The 23,278-nt window shown below is 56.3% G+C and overlaps 1 protein-coding gene and 2 long non-coding RNA genes across 9 annotated transcripts in view; 1 reads left to right on the top strand and 2 right to left on the bottom strand.

Annotated features, from left to right (window-relative positions):
- ZFAND2A (zinc finger AN1-type containing 2A) lies at positions 1-7,935 on the bottom strand. Of its 3 annotated transcripts, none has more exons than XM_055562041.1 (7): positions 7,798-7,935; positions 6,676-6,774; positions 6,135-6,229; positions 4,526-4,657; positions 2,102-2,253; positions 1,422-1,527; positions 1-1,047 (listed from the first exon to the last, which is right to left on the bottom strand). In XM_055562041.1, exons 2-7 carry the CDS (start codon positions 6,728-6,730, stop codon positions 1,024-1,026), a joined length of 564 nt encoding a protein of 187 aa, XP_055418016.1. In that variant the 5' UTR covers positions 6,731-6,774; positions 7,798-7,935; the 3' UTR covers positions 1-1,023. The 3 variants fall into 3 exon arrangements, with proteins under 3 accessions (XP_055418016.1, XP_055418017.1, XP_055418018.1); XM_055562042.1 differs by lacking the exon at positions 1,422-1,527 and adding an exon at positions 1,312-1,380; XM_055562043.1 differs by lacking the exon at positions 1,422-1,527.
- Positions 7,936-13,841: 5,906 nt separating this feature from the next.
- Positions 13,842-23,278, bottom strand: part of LOC129637805 (uncharacterized) — a 29,483-nt gene continuing 20,046 nt past the window's right edge. For 3 of the 4 annotated variants that reach the window (XR_008707583.1, XR_008707580.1, XR_008707584.1), the window contains 3 exons: positions 22,883-23,014; positions 22,257-22,359; positions 13,842-14,653 (listed from right to left, as the gene is read on the bottom strand). This is a non-coding gene — a long non-coding RNA (uncharacterized LOC129637805). Of the gene's footprint in view, positions 14,654-20,108; positions 21,127-22,256; positions 22,360-22,882; positions 23,015-23,278 lie in introns of those variants that run through there. The other variant, XR_008707581.1, reaches the window with a different exon arrangement.
- On the top strand, positions 17,265-19,968 carry LOC129637804 (uncharacterized). 2 transcript variants are annotated; one of them, XR_008707578.1, is made up of 3 exons: positions 17,265-18,135; positions 19,129-19,297; positions 19,767-19,968. It is a non-coding gene; the product is annotated as an uncharacterized LOC129637804 (long non-coding RNA). The 2 variants fall into 2 exon arrangements; XR_008707579.1 differs by having other exon boundaries at positions 17,273-18,135; positions 19,221-19,297.

Raw genomic sequence — 23,278 nt, 5'->3', positions numbered from 1 at the left:
TAAAATTCATTTCAATACTTTATTTAGCCCATTATATCCAAAACACTATTTCAACCTGTAAATATTTGTAACAAGATTTTTTTCTTTTTTGGTATTGTCTTCAAAACCCAGCTCTACAGAGCCTCAGTTTGGACATTAACCTCTCCTGAGAAAGACGTGATCTGTGTATGGATGTCATAAAACTTGCAGCTGAGAAGATACACACTCAAGCTCCCGACATCAACCCTGCTTCCTCACACCAGCTGCTGCTGCTGCTCAGTCGCTTCAGTCATGTCCGACTCTGTGCGACCACATAGACGGCAGCCCACCAGGCTCCCCCGTCCCGCTAGTGACCGCCGAGTAGACCCGGACCCCAGGAAGCGCTCCATGCACGTGGCCCCAAGACCCACGGCATCAGGACTCGGGCAGGGTGGGGGCGGCGCTCCTCACAGGCACCCAGGCGATCCTGGCACATCTGGAGAGCCAGCAGCCTAGACCTGCCACTGCTAACCAGAGGAGGGCCACAAACAGCAGCATCACCCACCTGTGGACGGGCACCCAACACTGCCCTCCATCGTACCCTGAGGCTCTGAACCCAGCAAACAAAGGGTAACCGTGTGGTGTTTGTCTGGCACCCGGCTGCGTGCCCTGTGGGTTACAATGAGGACCCAACCGGACAGCATTTCTCTTCCTCCAGTTTCCTGGTGCCCGAGGTCCCAGGAGACGAGGACTCTCCTGGCATCACTTCAACGCCTGCAGTCAGAGGGTCACGGCTGTCCTCTCAGTGGATGGAGTAGGAGTGGTGAGCGGGGGCCACCTGGACAAGGACCCCAACAGGGGAGGCGGTCCCCCTCCACCTGGGCTCGGATGGCCAACCACAGGAGCCACATGGGGAAAACGTCGTGTGACCCGCTGTGGGTGGTTTGAGTGACGGAAGCCCCTTGACTGACACCCAGGCCAGAGCTGCTCGCATGGGAAGCAGGGGCCTGCTAGAGCATAAAGTGCAGGTAACACACGAGAACAGGCCAGTCTGGGCACGATCAGTCACGCCATCACTTTACTTTGAACCTGAAAGAGAAGAAAACAGCTCGTTTTTAAATTTGTCTGGATTAACTGGAAGTGGGTGGTCACGTACAAAACATCCACCACCCACAGGGCTTCAGACCCCAGCGGTGAAGTGTCTCTCGGGGTCACCCGGGACTGAGGAGCCTGCAGGCTGGCGCACACCCCCTCCCCCGTCTGGCCGTGACAGGGCGCAGAGCCCCAACGGCCAGGCAGAAGCCACGCCGTGAGCGCTCAGTGGCCGTCCACCCGACCTGTCCCGGGCCGTACCTGAAGTGCCGGGCCAGCCAGCCGCCCAGCCCCTCGCGGGAAGCCCCCGACGGCCTGGGTTCCAAGCACCTGTGGGGAAGGCTCAGGTCAGCGTTCTGCCAACTCCTCACCTCTAGCACGGAGGCCACATGCGCAGGGATGAGAGGACCCTCCGCCTGGTTCAGGCAGACGCCACAAGAAACGGTCACAGGAAGCGGCAGGGGACTCTCACTCCTCCTGCAACAGGTGGGGCGGATGGTCCACGTTCCCGAGGGGGCTCTCCTGGCTGCCAGCCAGCAGAGGGGCTGGGCTGCCATCAGGAGGCGGCCGGAGTGTGGCAAACCCAGGCCCATGGGGAGGGCGGGTGGCTGGCAGTGTGTGAAGCCGAGCTCATAGTGCGGGGAGGGGGTCACTGTCTGGCCGCATAGACTGCTGGGCTGCCAAGGGGACACTTGGCGACCACTGCACAGAGAGAACGCCACGGGAGGCAGAGATCAGGGTGATGTGTCCGCAGGCCGGGGGCCCCAGGGAGACGGGGACCACCCTCCACGAAGGGGGCGCCCGGGCAGACCCTCCCTGCGGCCCCAAAAAGGAGCCCGTACCCGCCCCCCGCAGCGTGAGCACAGCTTCTAGCTTCAGAACTAGGGTCCCAGCAGACGACTAGAATCCAGCTTCAATTCTGAGTCCACTTTTAATTTATATCATATTCACCCAAACCCCACAGTGAATATTCCAGCCCCACGGCCGAGCATGGGACTCAATTCCAGGTCCAGGTGGTCCCAACGCGTAGGGTGAGTGAGGCTGTCCTCACCCGGCTAAGCTGCCGGGGTGGCCCCTGCGGGCGCAGCCGTGGTCCAGAGGGTGTCTGTGCTGGAGGCAGAAGCTGCCGCGGCACTCCTCACACACCACCCGCAGCATCTCTCTCCTCCTGCAGCCCTCCCTGGAGCAGCGGAACGTAAACACCTGCGGAAGCACAAGTCACTTCAGTGTCCCAACCAAGCGATCACTCAGCAAACCCCGAATAAGACCCTCAACCCTCAAACCAGAAGCAGTTCTTAGCTCAACAGTATGCAGGCGCCAGGCTTTCACTGAGATTTATCAGGTAAACAATACTAACTAAGCATGCAGGAAATTTTAACAGACGACAAATACAAAGCCAGCCTTCATGTTGGGGACTCGTGGGATGCCTGGGGTGCTCCCAGTGAGAAATGAGATGGGGTGGGGCAGACGGGTCACGGGGAGAGGCCACGCAGCGCGAGGGGAGCCAGCAGGGCCCCGAGGCCAGCAGGGGCTGTGCTCCATCGGGGGCCTCTGGGTGACGTGAGCTGCCAGGCACTCCCAACTGTGCAGGTGCAACGGAGGAGGCAGGGCCAGCAGCCAGGGGCGGCCCCCCGCCGAGGCAAGCAGTGGCTGAGCGCAGGGGGCAGCAAGGATCGGCCGGCGGGGACCGAGCAGGGGCCGTGGATGTGGGGGCCGGGGGGGCACGGGGCAGAGAGGAGGCCCGATCAGAGGGCCTGGGGCGGAGGCTCAGGGCAGGCTTCGCCTTCTCCTGTTCCAGGCTGTCATAATCCATTTTGTCCTGCACTGAGCGCAGGAAGCAGGGAGCAGCTGGAGCACATGGAGATGAACACGGACCAGAAACCAGAACCCGCGGCTCCAGTTGGCCGAGGACCGGAGACCAGAACCCACGGCTGCAGACGGCCGAGGACTGGAGACCAGAACCCGCGGCTGGAGACAGCCGAGGACCGGAGACCAGAACCCGTGGCTGGAGACGGCCGAGGTCAGAAACCAGAACCCACGGCTGCAGACGGTGACTCAGCCTCATAGGAGCGGGGCCTGGAGTCGCGCTGGAGGCCGAGAGCGGGGGCCGCGTGGCCCGCATCCCAGAGGACCACCTGGGTTGGCCCGGGGAGCACGCAGGGCGGGGAGGTGCAGGAGGCCCGAGAGCCTCCCCTCTGAGGGCGGGACAGGCTGCCATGCGCTGTCTGCTGAGGGCCGCGGCCAGCCTGGGGCTCCTCAGACATGGAGGTGATCACGGGTGGCGGCTACTCCGCCTGAAGTTCTACAGTGACCGCCAAGAGATGTTCTGAAAAGGGGTTAACGCAGAACTGCAGAAGATGAGCGGGAACAGCCCGACCTTAGGGAAAGCTCACGGACACGAGGACGCACTCAGCAGGCGTGAGCCCGCAAGCTGGTGAGGAGGCCCGGGGGGCGTGAACCCTGTGAGCCGCTGTGGAGGCCTGGGGGGGCGGGAACCCCGCAAGCCGGTGAGGAGCCAGTGAGGAGGCCTGGGGGGGGTGAACCCTGCGAGCCGGTGAGGAGGCCTGGGGGGGCGGGAACCCCGCGAGCCAGTGAGGAGGCCTGGGGGGCGTGAACCCGCGAGCCGGTGAGGAGGCCTGGGGGGCGGGTGGCCAGGGGGCGGCTGTGCCTGCGGGAGACCCCCGCCCCACAGCACAGCTGCCCTGACCGCCGTGAGCCTGAGACCGACCAGGACCCAGGACCGAGCACCCACACGGGGGACACAGAGAAGGGAACTTAGGGGAGAACAGGCCAGCCCAGCAGGGCCAGCAAGGAGGAGTGCGGTCCAGAGTGGGTGCGGGCCCAGGGCTCCCAGCCTGTGAGGCTCAGCCAGCGTGAGGCTGCCACACGGGACAAGGAGAGCAGTCACTCACGGGCGCCCCCGAGCAGCAGCAGAAGCGGGAAAACCGCCAGCGCCCACGAGCGCCAGGAGCGCCGCTGGAGCAAGGGTGCCAGGGCCCCGCAGCCGCCCCGCGGGACAGGCGCCCGCGGCACACAGGCTGGGCTCAGCCCGCGGGGAAGGCAGGCGGCCCCATGCCTGCTACGGACGGACAGACGCACGCTGGGGTCTGCACGTCATCAGTACATGCTACGCTGTCTCCTGGGGAGCTCAGGAAAAAAGTGCACAAGGGCAGGGATTCCTAGAAACCATGCTAACTTTCCACCTTTGGAGACACAGTAAGATTCCTGTAACGAGAGCAAATCCTAACGTAGACCCTGATATTGAGGAAATACGCTTGTAGAATTGTGAAAACGCACGCCTCTCACAATCCAGGAAAAACAACAATTGTTCAGTCGCTCAGTCGTGTCCAACTCAGTCGTGTCCAACTCCTTGCGACCCATGGACCACAGCACGCCAGGCCTCCCTGTCCTTCAACAATCGTTAGGGTTTAATGTCTCCCCCGAGGAGGAAGCGGCACCCGCGGCCCTGCCTCACCTTTGCCGTCTCCTGCCCAGGGGGACGCCGACAGTCTCCATCCATGTGCGCACCGACCACCACATCGGGGATCTCCCCCCGTTTCACTGGGACGGGGCTGTTACAGAGTGGGCACACCGGGACCCGGACATCCTAAAATAACAAACATAAGATGACAGGGCTGATCAGAGAACCAAAACTCACGCACACGACAGAAAGGACCGCAGCACCATCACACAGGGTCGGCACAGACGCCGGCCTCGCCCGCACAGGAGGACCCCAGGGGAGCCAACGCACAGCGGACTACCACCCGCCCGCAGCAACAACCCGAGGAGAGCCGGCGAGGCCACCCAGGAGGGAAGCGGGCGGGCAGTCTGGATGGCCAGTCTTGGGACGGCAGGGCCATCTGTCCAGCACCAGGAGTGAGCGGAGAAGCTGCCCAAATGCCTCCAAGGCGGGCGGGGCTGCCGGGAGCAAACGCCGGCAGCGAGGAGCCCCGGCCACGCCTGCCAGCGGCCCTCCTGATGCTCACGGGGCTTCCGCCCTGCCCACACGGGCAGACGTGGTCAGCCGCCACGCCCAGGACGGGGCTCCGGAGGGCGCAGCAGGGCACCAGTGGAGCGCCTGGCACCGTTAGCACCCCTCAGGGCCGGGCTGAGCTGGCTTCACGCAGGCGCGCTGAGGTGACGCTGACGCGGGCGGGTGACAGGTAACCCCCGAGCGCCTGGGAGCTGAGCTGGAACGCCACCCGGGGGCGCTCCCGCAGCTGGCCCGTGGGCGAGTTAAGAAAGCAAGCAACACTGAGTCATCTCTAGGCAAACTCACCCTATCCAGGGCAACAGGAAGGTCAAGTCAACAAAACCACAGTTCTGCCTGGTCCTTGGTGCTGGGCGAACATGAGTCACCCTCCCCCGCCCCCATGAATCAGTGAGGGCCCAGACCACAGCTGACACCGGTCAAAGCCTGAAATGCCACCATCCGCACCTCTGAACTGCCACCGTGGGGAACCAGTAGAGTGCTGGCTAAAGACCTCAGAAAACCGCTCTCGGAAGCACCCAAAACAAGTGAGTTCAGGCTGGGACCCCCTGAAACGTCAACAACCCAGGTCTCACACCTCTGGGCTTAGGCAGGTCTGCTTCCCTCAGTCGCAGTCCAGTTTCCACCAGGTCCCGTCTGAATCACCGAGGCAGGAGGCCAAGGCTGCGAAGTGACCCCCGAAAGAGAGTGTGCACAGTTCCCCCCAAATGGATCCCTCGTCAAGCCCTGCACTGGGAAGGGCCCAGGAAGACAGAGCGGTTTTCCATTGGTGTGTTAAGGAACTAAATGTTCTAACATGCTAAGTAAGCTTTGAAGGTCTGGCTACGACTGATTCCAGGAACCCCCGAGAATAATCTGTGGTTTTCGAGCTGCGTGGCCCGAGCTTCCTGGGACGGTGGACGCTCCTCCCTGCCCTGTCCACGCACGGTCACCGAGGGCCGGAAACGAGGCTGGTGTGACTGAGCAACGGGCCTTCACGGCTCCTTTCACTCCAGCTGAGCTTCCGCTACATGTGGCTCGCGTCCACTACCTCAGGCAGCGCGGCTTTGGAGAGGGAGGATCAGAATCTTCAGAAAGAAGTATGATCGATTACCTTGGTGAATGCAAGGGGACACTTATGTGCAGCATAGGTAAAATGATCTTTACAGAAATCTTGTTTACACGCATCACATTTTAACGGAAGGAAATCTAAAAAAAAAAAAAAAAAAAAACCAGTAAAGTGCCTTAAAGACTAGAAAGAATCATACGTCGTTATTAAACAAGTATTTACCTTCCCTGAGTTCATATAACGCCTACCAAACACCCTCGAGGTGTTACAAGAGAACAAAATAATCGGGACCCGTGACCTTCACAATGCCAGCAACACTGCGGAAACGGTGCAGCTGCCTTTTCCAAAGAGATCCCAGCTCAGGTGGTACCTGAGTGTTTAAGCAGCGCTCTTCCGTCTACCCAGCGCTGGCAGCCAGCCTCCTACCTGGCTCTACAGAACCTCAACCTCAGGCCAGCATCTCATCACTGAAGAGCCACAAAGGCCAAGACCCAAAGAACATCAGCTAACAAGACAACGGCCAGTTCTCCCGGCACGCAGATGACAAAACACCCATCTCTGTTGAGGTTCTCTTAGAAGTGCTCACCTAGCTGCTTGCATGTTTTTTCTGAACAGTGCTTCCCCAAATCAGGGAACTCCATTGTGAGAACGTGTCCAAAACACAGACGGCAGAGTGAAACGTGACCTGAGAGAATTAGAAAAACTTAGGAGAAGAGCAACGACGGCCTGAATTTCAGTCACCAGGATTTACATCGTACCGCTGATCAAAGCAAACACACATTGTAGACGCCCAAGTCAGCTGGGCTCCCACAGGGGACTAAAGCCTCACAACTCTTGTCTTGTAGCAAAAAGAAAATAGGCATCTTCGGATAAGTACCAGCTCCTTCAGAATTAACCCCGTTAAAAGACAGGGTGTTTTTCAGTCCTTCTAATTTCTAGTTTATGAAGCTCAACCCGAATTTAGGTTTTCATTAATCCATATTTTGATTCATATTGATAAGCACATCTCATATTCAATTTGCACAGTCGCCAAAGAAAGTTACAGCCTTGCTGAACTTTAAATCCCAATTTCATCTACTGAATATACTTGTTGACATAAACTAAACTCCGTTACCAGGTGCTAAATCACACTAATTAACTGCACTAACCCGGAGAGATTCGACTCAGTCCCCTCTTGCTCTCTTTAACTCCCTGATGCATTGAGTCTTACTTAGAATTTACTCCTTAATGACCATCAACCTGGAGTTGACCGGGGGAAGGGCAAGAAGTTAACTCACCAGTGGAAAACAGGTATAGAAACGGTGAGGCCACTGCACTTGAGAGAAAACTGAAGTCAGTCAGCGGGACGCCTCACAGGCTCCCCTCCCATCAGGCACCCACTCTCGTACTCTGGTCCCTCCCAGAGTCCACGTCCCCAGGGCCTTCTCCGGGCTCGCCCGTCAGCTCTCTCCGCTCCTGGGGGTGTCCGCGGTGCCTGGACACTCTGGCCACGGCTCACGCCCGCTCCTGCCCTCAGGCCTCGGGTTAGAGCGTCACTAACACCCGCCTCACCCCGCCCGCCCCTCATTTCCTCTTCTGGAGTTCCTTCCCCAGGACCCGCTCGCTCGGCTTCCCCCTGCAGCTTCGCACGCGCCTCTCGGCTCCAGGGGTCAGCGACACCGAGCGGGTGTGCGGGAACCTCTCCATCGAGGACCGACCAGAGACCCACCTCAGTCCCGCCGTGGTCGCGCTGTTGGCGCTGCGTCCGTGGAGCAAGAGCCCCGGTGTGCTGGGACACGGGCGCCCTGCCGTCCGAGGTCTGCGGCCGGACCCCCGACCGGCTCCTGCAAGAGGCCCAGGCAGCCGCCGAGGGGAGTGGAAGGCGGCAGAGGCCGAGAGCTTGAGGCCCCCGTCCGCCGTCGGCCGCGGCGAACGAGGCCAAGGGACGCGGAGACCAGAACCCGAGCGACGACCGCGGCCCGCCCGAACCCACCAAGGAGGGGCATCGCAGCGCCCGGCCTTCGGGCCATTTATCCGCAGCCGCCCGGCCCGAGCGCTCCCGCCGTCCGGGCGTTCCCGGCGCGCCCCCGATACGTCACGCCTGCCGGGCCAATCGCGCCCTGCTGCGGCGAGGGGTTCCCGGCGCGCGCCGACACGTCACCGCGGGCCGACCAATCGCGCCCTCTGCTGCCCTGCCCACACCTCGCCTCTTCTCGAACGGTCGCGCGGCTTCTCGGAGCTGCCGAGTCACGGCCAGGCGCGTCCGCAGGGGCGCACTGGGCGCGGCGGGGCGTTTCCCCGCGCGGGGCGCCCGAGCCGCAGAGTTGTCCGTACGGGCGGCGGGGAGAGCAGCCAGGCGCTGATTTTGGAGTCAGAGGTGAACTTGAGCAAGAGGGCAAGTTCACAGACGGGGAGACCACAGGGTGGACTGCCCGCGCGTTTCTCCGTGTGCGCCGTCTCCCCAGCCTTGCTCTGGGCCACTGGAGAGCCTGCACCTGTCGCCGTGGCGCCCCATCACCCCACTCCTGTCGCCCACTTGTTTTCCCTCCGTGACCGCTCCGGCCACTCAGGCGCGGAATCGGTGGCAACCCCACGTTAAGGTCCCACGCGCAGACCCCGCTTGGTTTTTTGTCGTGTCTCTTTTCCTCTCTGCTCCAGGAGCTCATCTGCTGTTACACTGTCAGTCTCGTCCTGTCCCCAACGGGTTTTATTAAAAGTCACAGACTCTCGTTAGTATAACGTGACTCTCAGGACTGGCAGGTCCCGTTTCCTTGGTGGTGACCACAGGATGGTGCCGCGCTCATCACCAGCGCAGGATCGCACCCCATCCTACCCCGGGAGATGTTCATTTTGACTACCCAGCCCTCACGTTTGCCAAGTTTATCCACTTTTTCATTTGTGAACAATTTCCCTTGTCCATTTAGTTTTTAAGGAAGAATCAGAATTCACCTCCACTTCAGGGAAGGTCTGAAGAAGACGTGAGTGGACACCTGCGGGTGTAACAGGTGAGCGTCTGGCCCACCTCAGCCCTTCCTGGCCCTGATCTGGCCAAGACCACACCACACTATCCTGAAAACAAGGCCATCAAGTCAGGTTTCAGATGCAGCTGTTTGGTCATTAACTGAACACCTGCATTGCTAAAAAGAGATGCTGGGCTTCCCTGGTGGCTCAGTGGGGAAGAATCCACCTGCCGATGGAGGAGACGCAGGTTCCATCCCTGGTCCGGGAAGATCTGACATGCGTGGAGCCGCTAAGCCCGTGCGCCACAACGATTGAGCCTGGCTCTACTGAGCCCATGTGCCACAGCGACGAGCCCACACGCCCTAGAGCCTGTGCTCCGCAACAAGAGAAGCCGCTGCGATGGGAGGCCCGCACTCCACAGTGGAGAGCAGCCCCGGTCACTGCAGCTGGAGCAGGCCAGGCACTGCAATGAAGACCCAGTGCAGCCAAAACTAAAGTTGTGTTGTTTTTTTTTAAATACAGATGCCACCAAGTGTAGGTTAGGTGACCACTGTATACTTGAGTTAGTTACACATCACAATTAAGGGCTTCCTGTGGTGTCCTCTGAGAACTGCTCTGCAGTCCGCTGGGGACAAAGGGCCTTGAGTGCTATGACAACAGCGGATGGGAGGGGAGGCAGACCTCAGAGCCCGAGTTAGCGGCCCTCCAGAAGTTCAAGTGCATGTCTAGACACATGCTGTCTATCAAGGGAGCAGCATCCTTTGCCGCCAGCTCTCTGTTGTGGCCCCTGTTTTACCTGCAGAGACAGGTGCAGAGCTGACAAGGGACCGACCCAGGAGGAGCCAGGATTCAGACTCACCTCGGAGTCAACATTCCTGACCCCCTTGTGCTGCCTACACTGGCAGGGGGTGAGGATGGAGGGGCGGCTGGGAGCCGGGTCATCAGGACCCCAAGGGCCATGAAAAGATTTCAGACTTTTGAGTACAGAGAGGTAGTGCTGAAAACTTTTAAACAAGACCTTGAGGGGTGGGCAGGGAACACTTATAAAATATATACTTTATGCAACTGAATGAAAAATAATTTCAACTTTCTTGACTTTCTAAAATTGAATTCCACTTTTCTTTGGAGCCCCAGACGCCTGCCCCAGGCACACACGTGTCCTTTCCCATCACTGAGTGTCCAGTCTGTTGAGATCCAGTTCCTCTCGTGGCCTCCGTCATTTCAAGGCTTCTTCCTGTAACCCCTCGTTCTTGTCTCCTTCAGTGGCACCGGGGTTCGGGGAAGCGTGGCTGACCCCATGGCAGTGCAGGGTGGGGAAGCCTGGCCACAGCCTCTGGTCACGTGCGAGCGCCCCCTGCTGGCATCAGGACTTCCGTCATGACCTCTGATCAGGAGTTCACGTCAGCCGGTCCTGACTCCGGGTTTCGAGTTCAGTGACCCTCTCTGCCCTCCACACTGAGGTGTGTGGGGCTGGGGAGCGCCTGTAGCTTATGTGTGGGGTAGGGGGGGCATGGCTCTAGGGCACCAGTTGAGGCCCTGCCCTGCCTGGCCACACCCCAGGCGTCCTGCACCGCACTCTCCCTGCGCCAGCGCAGAGGTCGGGTGGGAGAGCAGGCATGGAGCCCGCTTGCCTTCAGGTTATCCCCCTCCTCGCCAGCCGTGTACCGTCTGAGGGCTGCAGTTTGTGCAGGGGGTTGGTTCTCAGGGATCCAGGCAGCAGCACAGGCTCCGTGTCCTCCCTGTTGAAGCTCCAAGGGACTTCTCAGGTGGTCCAGTGGTTGGGAACCCACCTGCCAATGCAGGGACGTGGGATTCGATCCCTGGTCCGGGAGGATCCCACATGCCGCAGGGCAACCAAGTCTGTGTGCTGTGGCTACTGAGCCCGTGGGCCCGGAGCCTGTGCCCCACAGCAAGAGGAGCCGCCACGAGAGGATCCTCTGTGTGCCTCGGCTGCTGAGCCCGCGGGCCCAGAGCCCGTGCCCCACAGCAAGAGGAGCCGCCACAGTGAGAAGCCCGTGCGCGGCAACGAAGACCCAGTGCAGCCAAGATAGACTGCAAGGAGAAAGGAAAGCTCACCAAGCCTCCCCAGCCCTGGCAGTCGCGCTCTCCTTGCGCCGCGGGCGTTTCTCTCGCATCATTGCCTTTGCTTTCTTACTCTACAGGTGAATCTCACAACCTTGGCTTCATGATTTCCTTTCCTCTGTCTTGAAAGCCTCTCTGTTAAGACTGGCTTGCTACGAGCTCTTAAAAGATTAGGTTAAAACTTAAATCTGAACAACTTTAAAAAACATATTTTGTGTTTTTATTTTTGGCTGTGTCGGGTCTTCGTTTGAGTAGCGGCTTCTCGTGGCTAGACAGATGCTTTCATGGAGCGTGACTGTCACCCCAAATGATGGTGGAAGGTGTCTCAGTGATGGAGGAGAGGAAACACTGGTGCTGTGCGTGCCGTGCGCCTTGCACTTGGAAACGCCCGTGCGGTCGCAGTTTGTGGAAGACAGATTGGTGGAGGAGAGGCTGGAGCAGAAGCTGGGAGGGCAGCTACGAGGCTGCGGCTGAGGCCCAGGGGACTGAGATGACAGTGACCACGGACGCCTTGGAAACGCAGGGCTTTACCCGCCTCCGCCACTCCCCTTGTAGGCAGGGCGTGAGCGTGTGGTTCAGGGGAGGGGCTCCTGGAAAAGATTCCTCCCTATTGAAAGAGATACTCATCAGGACATAGCCCGCTTCTAGAAGATGTTTTTGTGTTGCTTGAAAGTAGCCTTCTCACTAATTTGTAGGGCAAAGCTTAAGGACCGAGCCAAGCACTGGGGGCGGCCTAGCAAAAGGCGGAGAGCCCCGGGTCAATGGTTACGTTGTTGAGCCGATGGTCAGTTTCCTGGCCTCAGGACAACAGTGTACATCCTCATTCTGCAAGGTGCTGCTCGCCTTTTTTTTTTTTTTTTTTTTTGGAGCCAAAGCTTTCTCACTGACACATGGAATCAGTCTAGGATGTATCCACTATGCTGTGGGCAAGAGAGAAAAGTTGGCAAATAAGCACATGGGTATGTGAGTCTGGAACCCCAAGAAGACGTCGGCCTGGAAAAAGGCTGGAAATCATCAGTGTGAAGATGGCCATTAAACCCACAAGTGCGGGCTGCCTCAGGAAAGGACACACGTGGAGGAGACGGCCAGGCGCCCAGTGTCTACAGATTGGAGAGAGACACAGGCCAGGCCGAGAGGAAGCGAGAGGGAGGAGCCAGGGAGGGGGAGGGTCCGGGAGGGCCCGTGGGTCGCAGGCCTCTCACGCTGTGACACACGGCCCCTGCTGCCCTCAGAGGACGGGGCGGGGGGCAGGGGCACGCGTGGCATCGGCAGGGGGCCTCGGGGCGCCGGCCGGAGAAGCCTTTGTGCCTGAGGAGGCGGCGAGACCTGCTGCCCCGCCCGCCTGCCCATCCAGCTGCTCACACGGGCAACTCTGGGCCGCCCGTTTCCCTCAGGACACGATCTCCTCGGCCGGGCACACAGTCAACGTGATCCTGACGTTTATAATTCATATCCTCAGCAAATATCGATGGGATGCCTGCTGTGTGCACAGCATCCTGTTTGGCCTCAAGAAAATAAAAGATTCACCTGGGTCCCTGTCCCTTCCCAGGGGCTTAGAGTCAGGATCTTGGAGAAAAAAAGCTCCCCCACTCCACCCCGAGACAACGGGGCATTGAGTGTAGACACTGTGCTTGTGAGCGTGCAGGCCAGAGGCTGTAATCACTGGGATTCAGAGGACACTCTCCCAGAGCCAGCTTGGGGAAGTGGGGCCGGGTGTCTAGGAAAGCCTCACCGGGGAGGTGGGGCCCGCGGGGAGGGCAGGCTCCCGCAGGACCTGAAGGCCGGCAGCGGGCTGGGGGCAGGGAGGGCTGCCCACGCCAAGGCTGTGTCAGCAGGACTCATGACCGTGGGTGACAGGAACCCCCTCAAAACGGGGACTCCCCAAAGGAGAGCGTCTTGGCTCCTGCCTGGAGATGTGCCGGGGTCCAGGAACTCGGATGGGCCGTCTGCTTTGTGAGGTGGGTGGGGCTGCTAGGGGAGGGAGTGCCAGCCCCCCAGCGACTGAGACAGAGGCACAGGCACACAGACGTGCTCTCACGGGTGACACGCGAGGTGACGAATGTGATGCTGAGACGCTTCTGAGAGTGAAAATGGGCTGCTGCTGGTAATTCTGTCGGGACAGCAGGCACATGCAGGGACTCCGTCAGCGAAAGCGGGAGACAAGGTCACCCGAGTCATGTACGTGTGGGGCTGCTCCCACCGCGGCAGACACCCCCCAGGCTCACACACAGCGGGAAGAGGCCCTCCCCAGAAAGGCAGGGCTCTCTCAGTCTGGAATGCACATGTGAGTCTGCCTATCACACCCTTGGGCGGGAGATGGGGATGACCGTAACCCGAGGGAGGCCGCTCTGCCAGCAGGAGCCTGTCCTGCTCCACAGCAAGCGGGAAGCAGCTGTATGCAGCAGAGATGACCTCACATCTTCTCCTCCCATCTCGTAATTTTGAGATGCGATGTCATCTCACTTAGGGGACCCCTCTGATCCTGGAATCTGGGTCACGTGACTCCTGCCCGCTCCAGCCTCTGACAATAAGCCTAAGCAAGCGCTTCAGTTCCAATATCCTCCGTGTATTGTCAGAAGGACCCCCTGGCAGAGCGCTTTGTTCACTGCCCAGCAAGTCCGGGCTGAGTGGCTGCTGGGTGGTAACTGTGCATGTAAAGTTCTGTCTGTGCCTGGAGGCCTGGAGGTACAAATGCAACGTTAGAAGACAAGAGGTGATGCAGTGAGAGTGGGCTGAAAACACCCATGTAAGGGCTTTTCCTTTTCCACATTTAAATTTTTTTTTCTAAACATGTAAACACAAACAATGGTTATAAATATAATTATAAGCCTTTAAAAAAGACGTGAGGTATTTCTTTTCAATTATTTATTTGACCGTCGGGTCTTAGTTCCTGCACACAAAGTCTTCCTTGTGTCCTGCAGGGTCTCCAGTTGTGACGCGTGGACCCTGCAGGGGCGCGCCGGCTCCGGAGCATGGGGGCTCGGTGGTTGTGGCTCTGGGCCTTAGTTGCTCTGCAGCACATGGCACCTCAGTTCTCTGACCAGGGATAGAACCTGCGTCCCCTGCATTGCAAGGTTTGCAAGGTGGATTCCAAACCACTGGACCAGCAGGGAAGTCCCTCTTTTCCTTTTCTTTTTGTGAGGACATTTTAAGCCTTCTTTCAGAGTCAGTCCTCCACTGACTGAGCGGCCAAGGCTGTGCGTGATTCCCCTTCACCCTAGGGGTCCCATCCTCTGGGGTCTGTGGTCACTCATGTGATGGGAGTAGATCAAAATGCTCCTCCTCCCAGCGAGACAACCTTTGGCCCAGTCCCGTTCCCCACAGACGTGCCGCAGGCTGTGTGTGTCTCCTGGACTCACTGCCCGTGGAAGACAGGCGGGGGAGCCCCCAGCACACCTGGAAGGACAACTGGAACCCAGACAGACCTGCAGTTCCTTTAGCAGCGTTACCAACCCTCCTCTCCTAGTTTCCAGACGTGCGGGTCTGGGGAAGCCATGGGGGGCTCGGGGTCCTCTGAGCTGTCTGCACAACATTCCCGGGATCTGAAATGATTTCAGAGTGAAAAGTTGAAAATGAAGCTGTGTCTGTCTGCAGATAACAAAGCTTCTGCTCTTTTTGCAAGCCTGCCTGTTGAAAAGGCACCCGGTTGCTGTATCCTGGAGCAGAACAGGAAGGGCAGCCACCCTCTCTGCTGGGTGGGAAGTGAAACTTTACCCTCATGACTTCTGGGGGGACAGGAAAGCACCTTGTGAACTGTACACACTAACCCGAAACTCCAACGTTCTGCAACCTTTGTAACTGCAGCTAAAGACATCTTGATCACCAATCTAGACAAGCACTTTTGTTCTCTGATGCTTTTGCAAAAAAAAAAAAAAAAAAAAAACACTTCAAAAAGATTCATAGAAAGGACTTATAAGTATGGGCATGCATGCTAAGTCGCTTCAGTTGAGTCTGACTCTTTGCAACCCTGTGGACTGTAGGCCACCAGGCTCCTCCGTCCATGAAATTCTCCAGGCAGGAATACTAGAGTGGGTTAGCCATTTCCTTATCCGGGGGATCTTCCCAACTCAGGGATCAAACCTGCGTCTCTTGTATCTCCTGCATTGGCAGGTGGGTTTTTTTACCACTATTTACACTTGGGAAACCCTTTTGACAAGTACAAATTTCCGATAACTTTCAGATCATATCGCTGAACTGGGTAAGAAATTAAAGAATTCTAATGGAAAACCTGATAGCTTCATAAAACTGTTACCAGAAGATTAAAATCAAGAATTAGTCACATAGGACTGAAGTGATGAATATGGTCATAACCTTTTGATGTTTGTGTGAAATATTTACTGGGTTTTAATCTGTGTTCCAGCTATAAGAAAACCCTTCCCCTCAAGATAATTGTGACTTAAGGCAATCTGGTAAGTTGTACCTGTGTAAGTAGAGTTGACACGTTTTCTTTCTAAATATTTCTTGCTCATTTTCTTGGGTGCACCAGGTCTCTGCGGCTTGGGAGATCTAGTCCCCGGGCCAGAGACTGAACCCGGGCCCTGCCCTGGGAGCACGGTCTCAGCTACTGGACCACTAGGTAAGTCCCAACAGTTCATTTAAGAAACAGGAAATCGGGGGAGTTTCCTGGCAGTCCAGGGGTTAAGACTCGCGCTTTCACTGCCATGGCCCAGGTTCAGCCCCTGGTCGGGGCACTAAGATCCCATAGGCCTCAAGGCGCAGCCAAACAAGAGACGAATGCTGTCTCCTAAGGAGGCTGGTCAGGCCGATGCACAGCACACACTCTAGAGAGCAGGGGGGGCCCGAAGGGGCCAAGAAAATGTTCATTTCTATCATATTACATAAACATTGACTTCACTAATTTACCCTTTCTATCATTAATCTTTCAGTAGAAAACATAAAGTGATCAGTTAAAATTTTTTTTTAATTTTACTTCTCTGACCAGGATTCCCCCAATTTTCCCTTTCTTATATCACTACTGGGGCTTCCCTGGTGGTTCAGTAGCTATGACTCCATGCTCCCAGTGCAAGGGGCCGGGTTCGATCCCTGGTCAGAAAACTAGATCCTACATGCCACAGTGAGGATCCCAGTTGCCACAACTCAGACCCAGTGTGGCCAAATAATTAAATCTTTTTTTTAAAACCTATTGATTAATTTATCACTGACAGTTGATAGCATTCCTATATCAACAGTGGTCTTGGTTTTTAACTGTTGCTCTGATCTGAGCCGCCTCCAGTCCCTCCAGCCTCGGGATCCCTGGCCTGAAATCCACAAGAACTCAGGGCACAGTCCAGGGCCAACAGCAGCGACGATGCAAAGCCACGCTTTCGTCTCCCCCGTGTTGGCTCCTGAGGGGGCTCTGAGTCACTGGCAACCAGCCTGGCTTCCCATGACGTGGCATTCCTTCCCAGGCTGGCCCCTCGGCTGGCCCCAAATCGCCGCCTGAAATATTAAAGCTGCCTGTACCCTGGCAGCTCCGTTCTGAAGACGGGGTGAAGTGTGTGTGGCGGCTGGCTGCTCCGTTTGTTCATTATTTGCATCCATGCATACTGGCTAGGACTGCAACACTGTTTCTTTAATCCACAAACATTAACCTGAAATTGAGAGGGACCCAGTTTCCCACTGCAGCCTAGAGGAAAAGGAGGGTTCTCCTTTGTGCTGGTTGCCACGCCTCAGGGAGGTCTGTGTCTCACCCTTTAGTCTAGGGGGTGTTCAGGCCACCCAGCCAGGGGTCTGATGAAGACTTGGTCAAACAGCATGCTTTGCTGGGTGCTGTTGTGGGGGGAGCATACGATTTGAGTTTGTAAGCTTCAGGGAGAGTGAAAACATGTACACTAAACCATAAAAAGTGGGCTTCCCTGGTGGCCCAGTGGTGAAGAAGCCGCCTGGCAATGCAGGAGACACGGATTCGATCCCTGATCCGGGAAGATCCCACAAACCACAGAGCAGCTAAGCCCGCGAGCCTTGGCTCTGGAGCCCGGGAACCACAACTTCTGAGGCTGGTGTGCCCCAGAGCCCCTGCTCTGCGACAAGAGAAGCCCGTGCAGCAGAGAAGACCCAGCACAGCCAAAAGTGAAAACATAATTTTTTTTAAAGGAGTCCAACCCAGAGCAGCGCCTGGGCAGAGAGTGAACGACACGAGGCCAGTGACCGGGGTGATCCTCCAGGGGAGCACGTCCCTGGCTGGAGCCGTCCCAGGAGCTGCCATGGGAGCTGGCGGGCCGGGGCGGGCCTTGGAGAGGGCCGCAGGACGCTGATGAAGGTGCAGGGAAGGGGGGGTCACTGCTGCGGATGCACGTGGGCGGCGGGAGAGTGGGGGACCCTCCCAGGGAACCCCTCCTCTCAGGCAGCACTCCTGGGGCAGAGCTCAGCCACGCCAGCGGTCAGTGGCCGCTGCCTGCGGGTCCGTCTGCCCCGGCGTCACAGGGCGTGAGGGGACGCTTTCACGGTCTGGGATCTGAAGGAAGGTCTACCCCGGAGGGACTCGGGTTCACGCCCCGAGCCGCTTACACTCGCAGACGTTGTCCTTTGAGATCAGAGATTGTCCTGCCGCACTGTTGGCGGCCAAGCCCACACCGAGCCGGAGTGCGTTGACTTGGCCGTTTCGCGACGCTGTGATGCGGTTGGGAGTTCTGCCAGAGGGGGAGAAGCCATGAGGCTTGGGCGAGCGCGTGTGCTCGGGAGGGGGAGGGGAAGCAGGTGTGGACCCCCTGGGCAGCAGCCCCTGCCAGCCCCAAGCCCCAGAAACACCAGCAAACCCCGGACATTCCTTTGGAAAGAGCTCCTGTGCTTCTCTGCCAGCAGCTGAAGCTGTAAACACTGATTGTAGCGGTTAATTACCAGGCCGTTCCTCCGTCGTCAGGGCAGGAGATGGGCCTCCGGACAGGCCCGCGGGCCCCACGGCTGCCACGGACCCTCCTCTGAGGCGCCGCCGGGAGCCTGTGTCAGTGGCTCGGGCAGTGGTGCCGAGGCTCTGCTGCCGGAAAGGCGAACCCCACCAGGAACACGCATGCAGCCCCTTCCGGAGGTCAGCGGGCAGCCTCTCGGAGGAGGCATGGGGTCGGGGCCCCATGGGGAGCGGATGCCTTTGGCTCAGTGGCGGGAGGGAGCCCGTGCCTGCGGCCCCACATGCCCCACCTCGAGCCCCCGGCCGCCAAGCCGCTCTGCTCCTAGAGGTGGATGCCATCTGGGGGGACTGCATGGGACCTGCGTCTGAGCCCTCCTCCCGCGGCCTGCCCATGTGCCCCTGCACAGATCTTGACCTGACCCTCCAGTCTCCTTCCCGGCCCCTAAGAGCATGGCCACGTCACTGACTTCTGCCCGGGGCCACTGTCCTTCACCCCGTGGATGACGGTGACCCCAAAGACAGCTATGGTGTCTGAGGCTCCGGCCACGGGGAGCTCTGCCCACCTTTCCAGACCACCCATGGTCCCCCAAAGCTTACCATTGTTAGGAGTTGTCTTTTTAAATTACAGATTTCATTTTCCAACAGAGTTTTAGGCTCCCCCTCCCCTGGTACAATTTCCCCGATTATTACCATCTGGCCTGAGCAAGGTGGATTTGCTACAATTGATGATCCAATATCTATATGCCAGTATTCACTAAGACCCATAGTTTATGTTCAAGCTCTCTCCCTGTGTGGCTCGGTTCTATGCGTTTTAACAAAGAGGACTACCTCTTGTGTCCACCAGTGCGTTATCATTTCGAGGCCCAGAAGCCCTGTGCTCACCTGTTCATCCTTCCTGCCAAGCACTGTTTCAGGGTCTCCATGGCTCCGCCTTCTCCAGAGGGCCATGGAGTTGGAGTCACATGGTCTGTAGCCTTTTCAGACTGGCTTCTCCCCTCAGCGACGTGCATTCAGGGCTCCTCCAGTCTGACGGCTCATTACTTTTCAGCATTGAATGACATTCCTCTGTTTGCATGGACCACAGTTTGCTTATCCATCACCTGCTGCAGGACACCTGGGTTACTTTCGGGTTTTTCAGTAACGACTAGAGCGGCTGTAAATATTCACGGGCAGGTGTCGGTGTGGGCAGGTGTTGTCCGTTCCGGTGGGTCGAGTGGTGGGTATACATTTGCTTCTGTGGGGAGACCACCCGCCCTTTCCCCCAGCACGGCTGCCGCTCCTGCTGCTCCCTGTCGTCGCCAGCGTCTGGTGCTGCCCGTGTAGATCTCCGCCTTCCTGAGAGGTGTGTAGGGGTATCTCGTGTCGTTTGAACTTTCACTTCCCTAAACGTGTGCCGTGAGCACCTCGTCACACACTCACGTGCCGCAGGCGTGTCTGCGTGGTGAAGTCCGCTCAGATCTCCCACCCGGTTTTAAGTTGGGTTTGCTGTGTTCCTGTTGCTCTTTAGGAATTCTGTGTGGGTGCAAGTTCTCTATCATCATTATTGTGTATTCCTGGCTGTGCGGGGCTGCTCTCATTGTGAAGCACGGGCTCCAGCGCACAGGGCTCAGTGGCTGTGGTACACAGGCTCAGTTGCTCCAAGGCATGTGGGATCCCCCACACTGGGGGCGGAGCGCATGTCCCCTGCGTTCGCAGCTGGGTTCTTTACCACTGAGCCACCAGGGAAGCCTTTGCGTGCAAATTCCTTATCAGATGATACTGCTTCCTGAACATCTTCTCCCGGCCTGTGACTTGTCTTTTCATCCCTTTAGTATGTTTTTTACAGAGCTGCTGCTGCTGCTGCTAAGTCACTTCAGTCGTGTCCGACTCTATGCGACCCCATAGACGGCAACCCACCAGGCTCCCCCGTCCCTGGGATTCTCCAGGCAAGAACACTGGAGTGGGGTGCCATTGCCTTCTCCGTTTTTAACAGAGCACGTGTTTTTAATTTTAATAAAGCCCAATGTATCAATATTTTCGTTCATAGGTCAGGTTTTTGGTGTTGTATTTAAATGTCATTGCCAACAAAAATAGACATAGATAAACAGAACAGAATAGAGAGCCCAGAAATAACTCACCTACGGGCAATTAATCTTCGACAAAAGAGACAAGAATATACAATGGAGAAAAGACAGTCTCTTCAGCAAGCAGTGTTGGGAAAGCTTGACAGCTACATTATCAATGAAGTTAGAACACACCCTCTCTCCATACATAAAAATAAACTCGAAATGCTTAAAGATCTAAATATAAGACATGACGTCACAAAACTCCTGGAAAAGAATACAGGTAAACATTCGTGGACATAAAACCAGAGTAGTGTTCCCTTAGATCAGTCTCCCAGGGCAAAAGAAACAAGAGCAGGGACGTCCCTGGTGGTCCAGTAGCTGAGACTCTGCCCTTCCACTGCACGAGGCTCGGGCTCAATCCCTGGTCCAGAACTAAGATCTCGCAAACCACGACATGGCCAAAAAAGGAAGAAGAAAGAAAAGTGCACAAACAACAAGCGCTGAGAGGGTGTAGAGAAAAGGGAGCGTCCTACGCGCTGACGGGCCTGCACCCGCTGCGGCCACTCTGGGGAACAGTATGAAGTGTCCCGAAAAGCTACGGCTAGAGCCACCCTATGATCCAGCAACTCCTCTCCTGGGCGTCTGCCAGGAGAAAAGCCATAACTGGAAAGGGCACACACACCCGTGCTCATAGCAGCGTTACTCACAACGGCCAAGACGCGGAAGCAGCCTCAATGTCCACAGTCAGGACAGGTGAAAGGATAAAGAAGACGTGGTGTACATACATATGCATTCCTCAGCCACATACAAGAATGAAATACTGCCCTTTGCAGCAACATAGAGGACCTAGAGGTTATCACACTAAGTGAACTAAGTCAGAACGAGAAAGACAAGTGTATGATATTGCTCATATGAGGAATCCAAAAAAAACAACACAAATGAATTTATTTACAAAACACACACAGCACACAGACACAGGTCCCAGAGGCGCGATGAGGCAGGGGGAGAGTCACACACACGCACACGCGCGGCCACACGCAGACAGACAAGCGCTCGCTGTGCAGCGCGGGCAGCCATAGTCCGCGCCTGGTAATAAAACAATGGAAGAGAGTCTGGAGCTGTGCACCTGAAAGCAACACAATATTATACATCAACTCTGCTTAAAATCAAGTAAAACTTCATCATCACCAGACCAGAGTCATTAGACTTTTCTGTTCTATTCTACAAGTTTTTAGTGTTGCGTTTTACAGTTATGTGGTTTTAACTGGTGATCGACTTTGCTCATTTTGTGAAAGGCATAAAGCCTATGCCTAGATTCTTTTTTTTTTTTAATGTGGATATCCAACTGTTCCACCTGCATTTGTTGAGAAGACCATTTCCACCGTTAAATTGCCTTCGCTCCTTTGTCAAAGGTCAGCTGACTATACTTGTCTGGGGCTGTTTTGGGCGCTTGTTCTGCTCCATTGCCCTATTTGTCTAATGTTGCTAATGCCATCCTGTCAAGATTACTGGAGCTTTGCAGTGAGTCTTGAAGGCAGACAGCATTAAGAACTGGAACAGCTGTCTCCCTGGACACGCCAGGGATGCTCAGAGTTCAACCCATGACCTTCAGTGCAAGGTCTTCATCACCACCCACACTGCAGGTCATCTGGCTCCAAAGGACCATTTTCTTTTTAAAATATTTATTTATTTGGCTGTGCTGGGCTTCCCAGGTGGCGCTAGTGGTAAAGAACCCATCTGTCAATGCAGAAGACATATGAGATGCAGTTTTGATCCCTGGGTCAGCAAGATCCCTTGGAGAAGAGAAAGGCAACCCACGCCAGTATTCCTGCCTGGAGAATCCCATGGACAGAGGAGCCTGGCGGGCTACAGTCCACGGGGTCACGAACAGTTGGACAGGACACGACTGAAGCGACACAGCATGCATGGGTCTTTTGTTGTGGCATGTGGAATTGGGATCTAGTTACCTAGCCAGGGGTTGAACCCAGGGCCCCTGCATTGTGAACTCAGAGTCTCAGACACTGGTTTACAGGTGAGGCTGGAGCCTGTGTGGTTCGCCCAGACCACCTGCTGTTAGAAGAACTTTAAAGACAATAACAAAATGTGAACACCCTTATCTGCACCGTGAAGGGTGTACAGTGGAGAACCGAGAAGTAATTTTTATTTAAAAATATTAACCTAGCAATTAGGGTAGGAATTGTGATTTCTTGCCCAAGGAGAGAAAGTGAAAGGGACAAGAAAATACAGAAGAGTTACCTGAAGGGCTCTCTGCTGCTAAGCTGGTCTTGGGACCTCTGTTTGCAAGGATACCTTCTTGCCTGGCATTCAGTTAGACTTGATCGTATTGTCAATAATCAAACTGTCAGGAAAAGATTAGAATTGCTTAATCAAGTAAGGACAAAGGCTAGGAGTTGAACTGTCCATCTGTCAATAGGAATAGAAGCAAGGATTAGAAATTAGTGGATGGCTTAAACTGATATTTTTAGAATCCCACTTGAAAGGGATAAGGATTCTAAAAACAGGAAAATGGTAAATGCTTTGTAAGTCAGTAAAGGCTCACAGCCAGTTTCACGTCCTTTGTAAAGAAACTGTTACGAATGACTTGGGAGGATTTAGCTGTGAAATTGCTTGAGAGCCGGAATTTGATCTGAGACAGGCAGCCTAGATTTATGGGAGGAGACACTCCCGCAGTTGTGATGGAGATTTTAAAAGATGTTGTACTCACAGCAGACAATGAGGCTGCTTTGTGCGGCCTGCCTCTGTGAAGAATCTGGTAATGCTCTGTTTAAAGATTTAATCTGAAGGTGAGAAGTGGGAAAAGACACAAGAAGCAATATCGAGTCTCCAGAACCCAGCGTCTTCATGCGGACGCTCACGCCTACCTCACTGGCGGCAAAGTCAAGACGACTCGTTCACTGTCCCCCTCGCCACGCACGGAGCCTCGCCTGGAGCAGGGCCTTGCTCGTGGATTAACACATGCACAGGATGACGGATGACCCCCGTGTCACCAACACCTGTTTAAGCAGGAAGTCCAAGCAGTGAGGAATGACTCCTACGTGTTGCTAAAACCAGCCTCCTTCCCCTTCCTTTTTTATTTTTTATTTATCGCTGGCCGTGCTGAGTCTTCGTTGCTGGCGCGGGCTCTTGCGAGCAGGGGCTACTCGCTAGTTTACAGGTGAGGCTGTTTACAGGTGAGGCTGCACCGCTTGGGCTTCTCATCGTGGTGGCTTTTCTTGTCGCGGAGAACCGGCTCTCGGGTGCATGGACTTCAGTACTTG

This window comes from Bubalus kerabau, chromosome 23, assembly GCF_029407905.1.
Source record: "Bubalus kerabau isolate K-KA32 ecotype Philippines breed swamp buffalo chromosome 23, PCC_UOA_SB_1v2, whole genome shotgun sequence".
Lineage (NCBI taxonomy): Eukaryota > Metazoa > Chordata > Mammalia > Artiodactyla > Bovidae > Bubalus > Bubalus kerabau.
This window is presented reverse-complemented; position numbering and strand designations above follow the sequence as displayed.